At 42.3% G+C, this 14,760-nt stretch overlaps 1 protein-coding gene across 1 annotated transcript; it reads left to right on the top strand.

Annotated features, from left to right (window-relative positions):
- The first annotated feature begins 2,233 nt into the window (after positions 1 to 2,233).
- LOC137793306 (E3 SUMO-protein ligase CBX4-like) lies at positions 2,234 to 8,737 on the top strand. Its single transcript, XM_068589397.1, has 5 exons — positions 2,234 to 2,512; positions 2,721 to 2,764; positions 3,353 to 3,418; positions 5,465 to 5,531; positions 6,054 to 8,737. The coding sequence occupies exons 1-5, from the start codon at positions 2,444 to 2,446 to the stop codon at positions 7,536 to 7,538; spliced, it is 1,731 nt and encodes a 576-aa protein (XP_068445498.1). The 5' UTR covers positions 2,234 to 2,443; the 3' UTR covers positions 7,539 to 8,737.
- Positions 8,738 to 14,760: the final 6,023 nt, after the last annotated feature.

The raw sequence follows: 14,760 nt of genomic DNA, 5'->3' as shown, positions 1-14,760 counted from the left end.
GGAATGACGCAGCTAATTAGCAGACGTGCAGGCGCCGACGCTGCTGCGCGCGAGCCCCGCCGCGCCGCATAGAAGAGCCAGTGAAGAACACCGGCTGTTTTGACACTCGGGGTGCTTATTAAAGGTATTTTGACGCAAATGTTCACATGTGAATGTTCTATGGTCGTTTATTTCATGAGATGTTTCACCGTCGATTTGCACATATTACCTTATAAGGAAAGACAGTCGTGCCTTTCTGCAATAGGCCAAGCGCCGCAGCCTGCGGGATCCCTGCACTTTAACCCTTTCACTGCTGAATTTTATTTGGTCCAACCGTATAAAACCGCATAAAACAATGGTTTCATAGACAATTTAGCATTTTTATTTTGAAAGCAATGCATCACAAATGTATCCGTGCTGTAGATATAAGGGCAATGAATAACATTAAACGACGGAATAGAAGAGACAATGGCAGTAAACAACTGGATGGATGATTTCTGATCCTCTCTTTGTCCGTTTCCATCAACCTGTTTTGAGTTTCACTTCCATACAATCTTATATTATTTCGAAAAGGTTATAAACCAAAAGGCGTTGGTGGCAGACGTATAGTGTCGCTTCAGCGTCCGGCCTAAGCTGGTTCACACCGTGAGTCATGTCTGCACGCTCTCCGTGCCAAGCGATAACGGAACCGTCTGGTGCCTGTCCTGTCGGGACTCCGTAGTCAGAAATGACCCTGCTGGAGTAAAGCCGGCGGGGTGAAAGGCATGCTGACCTACATCGAGCGCCACACAACCAACCAGGGGCAATCTTTTTAACACCGCAAAAATAAAAAAAATCCTCCCGAAAATCTCCGCGACATGGTGCCATCTGAAATGTCATCTCTTTGTGTGACCTTGACTCAAGAGAGGATACTGGGAATCGGCACATTGAAATGCGCACAACAGAGGCCCGGCAGTACCAGCAATTTAACTTAAACTTGAGCAATGGTCCATGGCGCATTATACATAAGTGGCTCTGTCCAACGCTCGAGCAGCACCTAATGGGAACGTGTTCCCCTATTTCACACGGACTCCCCGTACTAGACGAGACATTGTTGTGGCGGCGGTGATAAATCAGTGTTGAGTAGGCACTGGCCTTGACGTTGGTTGGGCCTGTCGTGAGTTATCAGGTGGAATAATTCGTATTGTGATATTGATTGTCTTATGGATCGAACTGTGTCATGTGCCCGACGCATAAATACAGTTCTGATCCCTGTGGGTGGTTGCGTCTGAAGGCGCACTGATACGAACAGAGCATGGCGTGTCTTGGGTAAAAATGCTAAATTAAGCCAAAGGCCTGGACAAGCTGCAACGTTTGAGCTGCTGAGCAGCACATTCAGGCCATCGCGACTTTGGATAAAACGCTCTTCTCTTTCTTAGCACCCTCTTGCAGTTAGATCTCGCTTCACATCCAGAAACACTAGAGGCAGGCACGGTGCGTTCAAAGTTTCACCACAGCTCGGACTTTAGAGAACCACATTGCGTTGTTGTTGTTTTAAATGTTTTGTCGTTGGTTGAACATTAGAAAATATGTTATGTGAGAAATGATTGTTGTCTGTGTGGATTCCTGTGTCATGGGAGTAATCGTGGGTTTCCATTCTTCATTCCGGGCAAAGACAGCAGTAGCTGACTTCACATACTGGCACTCGTTAGCCAGAAAGGAGAGTGCAATTAGCAAGAGCAAAACACGTTCTTCCATGGTATGTAGGTCTGGGAGCAGAAGAGGAAATATTGCTCATAACAATTTAGTTTTCTTTTGGTTTTTGTGTAAGAGCATAGAAAGAGGTTGTGAACAGGTGCGTGTGTCCTGTGTGTTAATTGATTCCTTGATAAACTCTGTGGCATCATGCATGTTTTATTCATGCCGATATTGCCTAACAGTTAAATAATAAGTTACATTAAAAAATAAAGTGCTAAATAGTGTATTATAGATTATAAAATAAATGAACTAATCTATGATAATACGATTTACTTATGAAGGCTTCAACTAGTTGATGCTATGGTTTCCATCCCCTTCACTAAATGCCACGCGCCTCAGTGTTTTCATAAATCTGTCTTTTCCTACTTTTTAACGATTGACATATCGTGTATATGCCGCCGAAGCGGTGATTCTCCTTTTATTCCCACAGCACCTGAAAGCCGCATGGGAACAACACCCGCCCCTATTACCGCCCCTTGTCTGACGTCACGCCAACGGCTATTTGCATGAAGTGTTTTCTAGCTGCAGCTTCAACTCGCCTGCAGAACGAGTCTCTCGGAGGGGAAAGCGAGGGAAGAGGCGCAGTGAAAATAGGAGGAGGGGGGAGCTCTTGTGTTTTAGAGCAGCAGCAGGAGAAGACGGCCTGGAAGCGAGGACAAGGTGTCAGATAGCAAAAACCGAGGGTTAAAAAAAAAAAAAAAAAAATCCGCTACTCTTGTATCGGAAAATGGAGCTGCCCGCCGCGGGAGAGCACGTCTTTGCGGTGGAGAGCATCGAGAAGAAGCGCAGCAGAAAGGTTTGTCACTAGAGCACTGAAGGACATTTTTACACACATGCACACGGAAAGGAGGATCACTACTCGTTGGGTTTCCTTCACCTTGTTGTGGACTATATGTCTTTGCTTTTTTTCATTCGATAATTTCTCAGGGGCCGGTGCAATGCAGAGTCAAATGTGCTGTGTAAAGTAACGTTGCGCTGATTATCTCGTTTCTCTCCGTTCCCAGGGGAGGTTTGAGTACCTGGTCAAGTGGCGAGGATGGTCTCCAAAGTAAGTCCATTTTTTAAACATAATACGCATGATGGTGATAAGACAACAATCAAAACAGAAGTGTGTGTGTGTGTGTGTGTGTGTGTGTGTGTGTGTGTGTGTGTGTGTGTGTGTGTGTGTGTGTGTGTGTGTATCAATGTGTGCATCCGTACGAGCTTGGACGGACGCGCACATGGACGGTTGCACGTTCTGGCTCTGGGCGGTCGACGCGTTGGCCTCGATGATGGATGTGGTTTTACGAAGTATGCACTCCCTGGTGTGCCAATTAAAGGAAGACATGTCTATAATTGATCCCTATGTTTAAGGAATGGCCATATCTACAGTTGAGTGGAGGCTGAGCAACTGTAGTACACTCCCTTCACCAACACCCCCTCCCCCTTCCCTAGCCGCTCGTAAAAGTTACTCATGATTTATTACACGTCATGGCATGTTGTTTACTCATGGACATGCCTCCAAATATGAGGATTTACAAGTCAATCGTTGTTTTGGTGCAAAGATAACATTCTGTCCTCAGCCTGCATCTGATAATGTCTGCCCCAGTTTGACAGGTCGATGTGTCCTCATGTTCACTGTCTGCTCTCCGAACAGATACAACACGTGGGAACCAGAGGAAAACATCCTGGACCCAAGACTGCTTGATGCTTTCCAAGACAGGTAAGTTTAGGGTTTGATAAACCAGTGATGATTGCCTTTATGAATTCCCTTTACAAACAGGTTTTGATTCAAAGTAGCCTACATTTCCAGTTCTTCACACAATAACTGTTTGTTACTCATCCACGTGTTTAAAGTAGGAACTCCCTCTATGTTTGAAGGTCGGGTACTATGCTGCATGGTCACGCTATCTGGATAATCCCATGTGGATAATAAACTTGCTGTATAATGTGTCAGTGAATGTGCAGAGATGCAGCACCTGGGGGTCAGGTTCAGGATTAACACGGGTGTCATCAGAGGGTCAGGGTTGGGTGAGACTCGTGTCAGGGTTCCCAGAGCAAACTGTGACCCTGTGTTGCCTCTACTTTGCCACCTGATAGTTATTTGAGTGTCAGTAAAGTGCTACCTGCTGTCCCACCATCCAGTCACCACATGCACTTGTGTTATCTTCCACAGGACGTGGCAACCACTTGCATTACCCAATAAACCAATTATTATTGATTATGCAAATGAGAAACCTACTTTAAAAAAAGGCAAAAGTAGTTGCTAATTTAGCAAATTGTTTTTATTTTCAGACTTTACACATTTACATCATTATTTAAGTAGCTATTGAAACTTCAGATGCCGTGCAGAAGTCTTTGAAGACACATACATATACGTATATATATATATATATACATATACAAAAAGATCTGATTGAAATAATGGATGTTGGATATGGATTAGAGTTTTTTTTCACAAAGAAAAAGTTAGTTAAAATGATTAAAACTTCTTCTCCTATTGAAAAAATACCAAATACTATGAAATTAGAGACTATCATTCAATTCAAAAGTGTACCTACCAGACAAAATGTCTCCTATACTTTGTTCTTAGGACAACGTCTAAAACTTATTGAAAATGATTGCAGACTAACATTCTCCCTTTACCAGATTAATGTGGAAGCAGCATTCAAATGTCAAACTCTACTCATCCCACTGCACAGTAAAGGTCCAACATCCAAGTGAAGTAACAAAAATCAAGAAATGATGGGCGCCTTTTCTTAATCTGCTCATGATGTAGTGGAAAGGCATGAGGAAATGATGATTGAAGTGAGCAGTAAACTAAATATCAGCTTAGTTACTGTTATAAATCACAGGTCACAGTCTCCATGTCTAACCAGAGGTACGTCCTCATGTTCTCTATTGGAGGAAAATGTGTCCATAGTCTTCAAAGTGGGCTAGCGTGGGGAAATTAGCTGCTTGGCTAATTGCTAAATAGTCTGTTGAGGGACTGTCCAGACAGCTCCACATGAAGGACAGTGTAATTTAATTTCTTCAATGCCTGGCATGTTAAACTGTCACTGGCTTTTCTCTTAGCCTCCCTCACCTTTTAGCTTGCAGCAACCTTTCAGGATTAGGTCACACGTTGAAAAGCAAAACACCAACGTCACTCTGTGTCTGTTTTTGCAATTACCTCTCGCTCTCTAAAGAGGAACGATCTTATTGAAACTAATTGCGTGTCTCTCCGGGGAGCCAAATCGTCTGAATGCCAGGCTATGAAAATACACTGAGTTGTCATTGTAATTAGACGTGAGCGAGGAGAGTGGGGGAGGGGTCTGACATCACTCCTGTCTGTGGTATTGAGTTACTGCCGTGGAGAGTCTTATGGAGACGAAGTAAAGCTCAGGAAAGTCAGAGAAGGGCTGGTCTTTATCTTCTACTATGGATACAGATGTTGCATGGGACATTGTACGTTATTTAGGATCGAAGGAACCTCATTTGAATCCACTGTGCCAGTAAAGGACAAGTGGGATAAGATGCTAAACAGTTAGGATACTGTAAAAAGGTAAATGCATAACAATTACATTAAAATATGTCCATTTTAATATGTGCTGCATCTGTCAATGCGATTCCCTGTGCATCAGGAAGTGCAACTCCAACCTGTAACGCTGGCTCAGTATTTCCTAATTGAGCCTGAGGAGGACACCCGTGACGTTGTGTTGCCATGCAACGGCAACTCATCTCTGCGAGACAGTTTCACTGATTGGCTGCTGCCTTTTCCCTCCCTCAGGGAACGCCAGGAGCAGCTGATGGGATATCGCAAGAGAGGACCCAAGCCCAAGCACCTTCTGGTTCAGGTAAGGGGCCCTTCTGAGATTTAATATTGCACTTTCATAAAGGCCCCCAAAAAAGCAGTTATAGCTTAAAGCCTGTGAATCATGCATTTAGCGCATCAATCACTGGTCCAAAAGGCTGGGGAGCCCTTCAGATGAGTCTATTTGTTCCTCTCAGGAGGGTGTTGGTGGTAACACATGGGATAAAGTCAATGACGGGACACAAAGCAGCCAGTGACATTCCTCCGAGCTGAGGTCACAGCCACAGGAGACACTTTGAAATGCCACTCTCATGGCCCGGCCAGTGGCTGAAAGAGCTTCACAGTAGTTGTTAGAGAGTTGTGAAAACATGGACGAAGGCCGCTGAAATGAACGGTGTGCCTCAGAAGAGCCCCTCACATTCCAAGCACTGTTCTCCAGTGACACTCACGGGCCCCAATGAACCATGTTTTGTTGTTGTAGCCTGACACAGACGCATGGGTAGATACTGGAGACAGTTAAACCATTAACAGTCATATGCTAACGGAGGTGTATCTGGTTTCACAGGTTCCTTCATTTGCACGGAGATCTAGTCTTCTGGCTGATCTTCACGAGGCGTCTCTGGACGAGGACAGCTGTCAGAAGACCAGCCCGATCCAGATGCTCCGTCCCCAGGGCCAGCAGTACCAGCTGAACAGCAAGAAGCACCACCAGTACCAGCCGCTGTGCCGGGAGCACGAGGCCGAGCAGCAACAACCCAATGGCAAGAAGTTCTACTATCAGCTCAACAGCAAGAAGCATCACCACTACCAGCCGGACCTCAAGGACCACAAGGCCATATTTGTTAAACCTAGAGAGTTAAAAGCACCAGAGCTGGCTAACAAGGGTTACAACCTTCCCCCAGTGCTGCAGCAAAAGTGGGTCCGGGACAAGGACTCCGGCTGCCTGACCAAAGTCAAGGATATCACCATGGAGCTGAAGAAGCTTCCAGCAGACCTCAATGGCCACGAAGAGCCGGACAGGGTGAAACCCAAAGAGGATGCTCTACCGCAGTCTAATGGCGCCAGCAACGGAAAGCTAAAGATCGTAAAGAACAAAAACAAGAACGGGCGGATTGTTATTGTCATGAGCAAGTACATGGAGAACGGAATGAAAGCAGCTAAGATTAAAAACGGTGAACCTGAAACCACTGGAACGCCACCGCAAGGAACTGACAACAGCATGGAGAACCACCTCGAGAAGATGAAACTCGTCAAGAAGCTCGGCCTCATGAATGGATTTGCAAAAAACCCCAAAGACAAACCAACACTTCCCAGTTCTGGATTTAACGGACGTTGCTCCAAAGAAAAGGAGCTGTCCCCCAAAACGGAACCAACTGTGATGGAACAGGATGAACATGTCGAGGTCAGGGGTCAGGGGCAGCTTTCAGCGGATCAGCCTTTACAATTGACAACCAAGCCTAATCTGCTCTCCCTGCCTTTGGATAGGGGAGTTCCCTCCCAACTGGACAAAAGAGGAAGCCAAGGTGGATTTCAAGGACTGAAGCGGCACCTCTCTGACACCGATGGTGAGGTTCATGGGAGCAGTAAGAGGTTTTTGAGCTCCGGGAATATAAGCGCTCCGAACACAGAGCCGTCGCCCACCCAAAGCGTCGACGCTGACCAAAACGGACACCAGAGTCCCATTGGACTGCATGACTGTGGGTATGCAGATCAAGAGGAGCCTATCGACCTGAGCATTGTCAAGTGCAGGCCTAACACAGCGCAGCCTGAAACACACACACAACTTCAGACTGTAACACAAGCTGAAGCGCACACACAGGAGAAAACTGACACACAAGCTCAAACACAAATGGACGCACAAACAGAAACTCAAAGTGAAACTGAAATAAATAAAGAGGAGGAGAATATTAACTCATTGTCTGTTTCTCACCATGGAAAGACAAAAGAAGAGACATTTCCCTCTTTCCAGCCTTTCCTTGGGAATATAGTGATCACAGACATTACTACAAACTGCCTCACAGTCACATTTAAGGAATACATCACAGTATAACAGAACTGTGTACCAACTGTATAAATGTACATCAGATATATTTGTATTTTTTGGATGCTTGAATGTACAAAATGGACCCTTGATGTTGCTTTCACTTTGTATAGTTCAGATTTTTAAAAACAAAATCCTTTATTGCATTATTTGCATATTTCTTCTTCTAACTCTATTATTGCTGGAGATGCAGTATCTAAACTTTGCTATTTCAAATTTAGTTTAAAAGCCAAATTGGGTCAAACAGATGTCTGATTGAAGATGCACTTAACTCTTGTAAATACTCTTCACTTTTCTATGGATGTAATTTGATTATACACCTAACTGTCTGCATCTCAGAACATGGTAAACACATGTAGGCTATATGGAGAATTTTGTAACAAAGAAAATTATATTGAAACTTGGTAAATTACACTGTGTGTGCAAGTGTGTTTGTGTGGGTGTGAACAGATGGACAGATTTAAACAAGGATGCATGATGCTTTGACAGATTATGCTATTAGGCATGCTTAAACAAGCAGATAAAGAAAAAAGAAGCGCCTTTCTGTCAATAAATGTGATTTGCGTTGTTGAAAAGGAAAATAAGGTTTTTAAACGAAAGATTATTAATGGTTAATGTTTGATATATGCTCATTTTAAGTGTTTTTTTAGTCTGATCTGATACTGAGCACAAGTCACTTCCAAAAAGACAGCAGACATACAACCCTGGGACTCTATTCATTTATTGTTTTGTAGCACTGCAGTGACAAAAATTCTTTTTTTTTTTTGCAAATTGAATCATATCAGTCACAAATCTGTGTTAATGCTGACAGTTGAGCTGTGTAATCCAATAGATTAGTACCACCAGCTGGGCGCTCTATGATTCTGTTTTTCATGTTCCCAGTCTGTACCTCTCTGACACGTCCTGTATGGCTACACCGTTATGAATGGGATTGAATGGACTTGTCATGCAACTTTGGCATCGTCGCGTTAATGTGAAAGCACACATCCTTTTACTAATCCGATCTGTTCCCTTGTGTCATACATACCATACCCCCTTTCCTGTTTTTAAAATCCCTTCCAGCACTATCTGATCTGAGGTGCATTGAACTGGTCTAGGAACCAGATGCACTTTTGATGTTTTGTGTGCAGACTTAAAAAATGAAGGCTTCCTATGATCAATTTTGCAATAATAAAATTGTTTGCAAATGATGGATGGACTTGCATGCAATGTTTCTTTGAAGGATTTGCATAAACCCAGACCAGGCTCATAGCATCCTACATCACATGTGACCTTGGCCTCCCACAGGGAATCGAGATTGAACTAGAAAGGCCGGCTGCATGCTGTAATGCTCTTACATAGCCATCTTTCCTTAGAAGTTTCTAAATCAGTACATGGCTCTATTTGTGGCTATATGTGTGTATGTATGCTGTAGGCCGTGAGGATTATTACAGGGATCGTTTATTTTCAGATGGGCTGCGCAGACAAGCTATTTGCCCGACGTGCATAATGTAACAGGTCAGTCCTGGTTTACTGATGCATACACAAAGCATTCATTTAAACATTCACAACCGATTCAATTGATGACTGAAGAGGCAGATTTGCTGTTTAATTCTGGTAAATAATCAACAGATAGTGGTCAAATTGGATAACAGGTTTGTTACCCAACATTTAAATGTCATACAACATTAAAAACTTTATTTGACAATAATGGTTCTTAGTTGCTGTTTATTAAATAGATACCAACAAAGCTCTATACTGTGAGCTGCAATAGGCTACTTTATATCTATCTATATCTATATATATATATATAGATATAGATATATAATATATATATATATATATATATATATATATATATATATATATATATATATAGATATTGTTTAATTTAAACTGATAACACTTATATGTACACACTTATATGTGCCTTTGAAGAGGTTTATAGTCGTTTAAAGCTGATCATTTTGACTTGAACAACTGTTTGTTAGATGTGACCTGAATAAATCCTTCTGGCATGCTGAGAGAAACGCAACAGCAAGAGGCGACACGGTTCTTTGCTTGACCAAGAGGCTCCAGACATAACGCAGGATATCATTTCCACGATTTGCCATTTCAGCCATTCACATAATGAGGCTGACAGTTGCTGTTCCTCTGAATAACTGGAGAGCGCTTTAAAAAAGGAGAGATGTGCAGAGGAGCTGCGTCCTCTCGTGATCCAGAAACCTCCCGAAACATCGCTCCCATTTGCTCGCATGTGTACGCAACCTCTGCCTTGTGTCTCGCTTAATGCAACGAGACTGATATTTGCTCATTCCGACGCAGGGAACACATGACTTCCCGAGCGACGTGACAGGCGCCAGCTCTCCACCATTTCCGGGGCTGCAGCCCGCCAATAAAACGGCTTTCTGTGCGCGTTAACGTGAGCGACGACAGAGAAAATGGCTGTCTTCCCTCCCTGCTCCATCCAGTTTCTTCTCCGTCGTGTCTGTCTGAAACGCCTCGCAGCTGCTGCAGCTGACGAATAATTGCAACAATGTTTCTGCCGAGAAACCAAAGCGGTAACTTCCTCGCCGGATGCACGGTGCAATGATAACTATGCGTTTGCTCATGAACGGGCCAGAAACTGCAGAACTCCAATCCAGCTGCATGTTATCAGTTTAAATGAAACAAGAACTGTGTAAAATGGTGTAATAACGTTTGGTCGGTGATCCACCTTCTGGTTCCTCTTCCTCTTAACCGCCAGCTCGCTGCATGAGTTAGGCCTGAAAATGCAGATATGATCACAAAGATAGTGTGCTGTGGTTTTTCTTAAAGCCATTGATCAATTCAGATGATTTTTGATTAAAAAAAAAGAAAAGAAAAAAAGAAGAAAGCTGGTGCTTTTGACAGGAACATTGTTTTTTACAAAGGTCTTTCCCACATCACATGTGCAATGCAGATTTTAAAAAAATGTCTAAACCCGTTTTATTAAGGAGGCTGGAGGCTTGAATACATATGCAACAAACAAAATATTTTCTTTACTTATGGTAAATATGAGTATTGATCCAATGCAGTGGTCAAGAACTAAACACATACTAGCCTTTCGGCCTACCTGTGCTTTACAATGACCCATACAGATGGCAAAAAAATAGCCTAAATTGTGCATTAAACCGTTTGAACCCTGAACTATAGAACTGTTTTGGGAAAATTCATTCATTTTTAGAAAAGTAAAAAAAAGTAACTCAACTCAAGATTTCTATCATTAAATCATCACATACAGGGTTCACTATCAGAATGATTCACAAAATATACATTTCAAACTCATGACCCATTTATCTTTTTAAGTTTTTACAATGTCAGGACAACTCCGCCTGTTTTGCGTCTGTGTGTTCACACAGACGCTCATGAGTCACTTGGTGGTAAATTGTTGCAGAGGCAAACAGTGCACTCACTCACAGTGCTTTATCCTTTTAACTTGCTGGAATAACCCGAATGGATCCGGTTTACTGTCAAACAATGACTAGACCCCAAATCACCCAGCAGTGACTTTTGCATTAGTGCTGACCTCTGCACGTATGATTCAACAAGAGTGACGACACGTGCTTTAACACGGGCCTGTGCGCGCCGCAGTGGTTACAATATCAGCCCGTCACCTATCTGTGCTTTACATGTGTCGTTAATGGGATTAGAATTTTAGCCAGTATGGTGTTGTGTTAACACGTATGCAGGCTGTGTGATTCACATCACACAGCCTATGTCTGGGGATTTATGGAATAGAATTTGTAGCCTCCATATACTTCTGTTCAAGCCAAGGGAGATTCAGGGAAAGAAATACATAAATAACGCGTGCATGCATACCTGTTCTTTGATCCGACAACCGAACTGGAAAAACTGCTCTGCATTAGTTGCTTCTGGCCTGGAGTAAATTGTGGACTGGCAACGGTTGCTATAAAGACGCAAACACAGGAATTGATTGGTTGTCGCACCTGCCGATAATCATCCCCCTCTCACCCTTTCTCTCTCTCTTTATTTCTCTCTTCTTATGACTTCATGATCCATGGTGTGTGTGTGTGTGTGTGTGTGTGTGTGTGTGTGTGTGTGTGTGTGTGTGTGTGTGTGTGTGTGTGTGTGTGTGTGTGTGTGCGTGTGTGCGTGTGTGCGTGTGTTCGTGTGTGTTTTCGTGTGTGTGGCCGGACAGCTTTCCCGTTTTGTGCGCGCACGAGGAACCAGCGTCTTGCCCGGATACAAGCCAACCAATAGTGTTTTAACGGCGGCAGCGCTGCTGCACTGCAGGCGCGCCGAGACCAATCGCATCCAGAGTGTGAGGTGCGCCCATCTTCCCTCTCTTTCAGTACCGCGCGTGATTGTTTGTGAATTGCAAAATAGCACGACAGGAACGACTGAAAGAGGAGTAGAATCATAAAGTGTATCCTAAAATAATATTTAGACAATCGTCGTCCTGCATTGAAATGCATTCATGCAAAATGCAATGATGGATTTATGCTCTAAAGAGTCCAATATATATAAGTACAATTTTACAATTTCACAGCAGTGCATGCTTTACTAAAAACTGTTTGATAATGTGTTTCTCGATAGGTTTACTCACCCGCTCTGTGGTCTTTCTGCTTGTCACATAGTCTGACTCATTTAGCAAATGTGCACATGCATGAAACGAATGAGTAAATAATGTGATGAGCGGAAACTCGGAGTTCCAATATGATTTATCTGTGTTCTGCTGTCACTTTGCTGTCGGCAAACTACTCGATTCTGTCTGTGTCAGAACAGGCTGCATGCGTTTAGTTTGAGCTGATCAAATGAGAAGAAATGAGAATGAACTAATACTTTTGGCTACAGCGCGATGGAGTATAAATAGATATTATTGAGATCATTACATTCACCGTGGCCTATTTCTGCACTTTGCAGACACAGTAATTAATTAATAATGCGCACCTAACGGACTCATAACGACAAATATTGTAAAGAAAAGACGAGATGTTATTGCTTAGTCTAATACATTATTGACTCTTCATTATCCCACAGTGTGCCAGGGTTTTAAATAGCGATTATTCTCTTGATGTCTGCGCTAAGATAAATGAAGATATATAGGACTATTAGATGAGGGCTCGTGGGAGAAAACAAGTCTTTACGTCATTTTAATTAAGCCGTTGGCCCGAGTCATTCCGTCGGTCAACGTCGTTTGTTCTTAAACCATAAAATAAAAGATGAAAAAAACAAACCCTTTTAAATGCATGTTAACATATTCGATTATCTTAATTTATTAAGATATGATGATATGTTTCTTTATTGGTCCCGTGGAGAAATGTACAAGATGGATGTGGGATTTAGAAACTTTACTTTAACTAACATGTTGCTTTGTCTAATTCAGAAAGTCAATATTCTCCCCGGAAAGGAGAGAGAGAGAGAGAGAGAGAGAGAGAGAGAGAGAGAGAGAGAGAGAGAGAGAGAGAGAGAGAGACGAGAATGTCATTTAAATAGAACGTGTTCACATATTTTAAATTACATTTAACAGTCTCTTTTATGTATTTACAGGCCTGTGCTATTTTCCAATTAAATCGTCATTGATGATTGGAAATGAGCGTTTATTTGTTTTTTGGAGAAATTATGACTTAATAATGTAAGTTATTATCGGTTCATCGACCCGAGCTGAAGAACTCGCCTTTCAAAGACTTGGTGGTTTGTTCATTTCGCTCTCAGCTGTTCTCTGTTTATTTTACTGTTCAGTTAATAAATTCATAATCAATAAATATATTGGCTATATTTTTCCTTTTTCATAAAACTGTTCGAATTTTAGTTCAGCTTGTATTGTTATTATAATTATTGTTATTATTATTATTTGGGTCAGGTACTTCATTCGTGTCAATTACAATAAATTATGTCATTATTTATTGCCGATTGTCGAGCATTGAGATTTGAATTCTTACATATTTTTTGTCTTTACATTTTAAAAAATGTACCTATATCGGCCTTTCGGTTTTAGAACAGTGGTCTGGTTCATTAGACATTTTCAAGTAATTGGCACTATAGTTGATTGTTTGTTTTTTAAAGTCAAGACTATGAATGGAATATAAGATATACTTTATTTTACTACGTCAAAGTTTTAGAATTTAAGACACTAAAATGTCTCTTTCTGTTGTATTTCTTTAACAAATAAAGTGATTTGTATTGCGTTGGCTGGTGCATTCTGAACAATAGGCCCAATGAAACCTTTTGATATATTCGGGTTGAGAAATCTCACTGGCGAAAAAAAACCAAACACATACAGACATATGTTAAGGGATTACAATCATGGCATAAACAGACCACATGTTATGTTTTATTGAAAAGATCTATCAGACTTTGACAGAGGGAGCTGGCAGGGAATGTCGGTCAGATAATCTTAAAATATTTTTGCTTAATTGCGGGTCATGACATCCGCTACGTTTAAAAAAAAAATCAAAGCCCCTAAACGTCTTTTGCAAAATCATAAGTGACATAAATCCCACGGAATGTAATTTCACCCGTTTAAGATGTGTTTTCTAAATGACCACTCAGTGAACCCGCCTCTCTGTTTATGACAAGTATTTGGTTTTAAAACAACACCCATAAGTGTGTAGGCCCTAAAATGTTGCGTTCAAAGTCAACCCATGAGGGCTGTTAAGATTAAAAAATATGAACGCGAATCCTGACGGGAACCGCGCTCCTGAGACGTCGAGGGCAACGAAATGAATGCGCGCAGTCGATCCACTGGTAACGAGTGGACACGGACTACAATTCGTGTGCCGAATAGCACCAATACGCTCATCATAATGTCTACCAAACGAGTTTGCTGCATTAGCGGATGGATACAATAGCTGGATTTACTTAACGAAAACAAGGAATCTCTCGCCGTTTCATAATCAAACGGCATCGCTATTTCCTGGTTTCTCTATTTGCTTGAAGAACCTGTCACGTGCATAAAACTAAACTACATTTGATACCACGTGCAATTTTGAAAAATATTTCATATAAATTGCGCGAAATGATCCACTCGCCGCGCGGGTAAAAAAAGGCTCCATTCCACCCCCACCCTCTCGAAATATTTTACACGGGCTTCACGCTCCTCCCCTTACTTAGCAACCCGAGCACGTAGCAACGACTGTACCAATGGGCGTTCATCTCGAGGTTCCACCGACCGGGGTTCCTTAGCAACGCGGTAAAAAAAAAAAATCTCGCTGACGTCCATTCTGTTGGGGGGAGTATTATGGTCTGTCGGGAATTCAGAGTGGCCGGG

Source organism: Clinocottus analis, unplaced genomic scaffold (assembly GCF_023055335.1).
Source record: "Clinocottus analis isolate CAN_PGR_092001 unplaced genomic scaffold, fCliAna1.0.p SCAF_22, whole genome shotgun sequence".
Lineage (NCBI taxonomy): Eukaryota > Metazoa > Chordata > Actinopteri > Perciformes > Cottidae > Clinocottus > Clinocottus analis.
This window is presented reverse-complemented; position numbering and strand designations above follow the sequence as displayed.

Excerpts from the sequence above, each read along its gene's own strand:
- LOC137793306 (XM_068589397.1), top strand. The coding sequence starts at position 2,444 with ATGGAGCTGCCCGCCGCGGGAGAGCACGTCTTTGCGGTGGAGAGCATC. Across the intron at positions 2,513-2,720 it reads AGAAGAAGCGCAGCAGAAAG|GGGAGGTTTGAGTACCTGGT; the intron begins GTTTGTCACTAG and ends CTCCGTTCCCAG. Across the intron at positions 2,765-3,352 it reads TGGCGAGGATGGTCTCCAAA|ATACAACACGTGGGAACCAG; the intron begins GTAAGTCCATTT and ends CTCTCCGAACAG.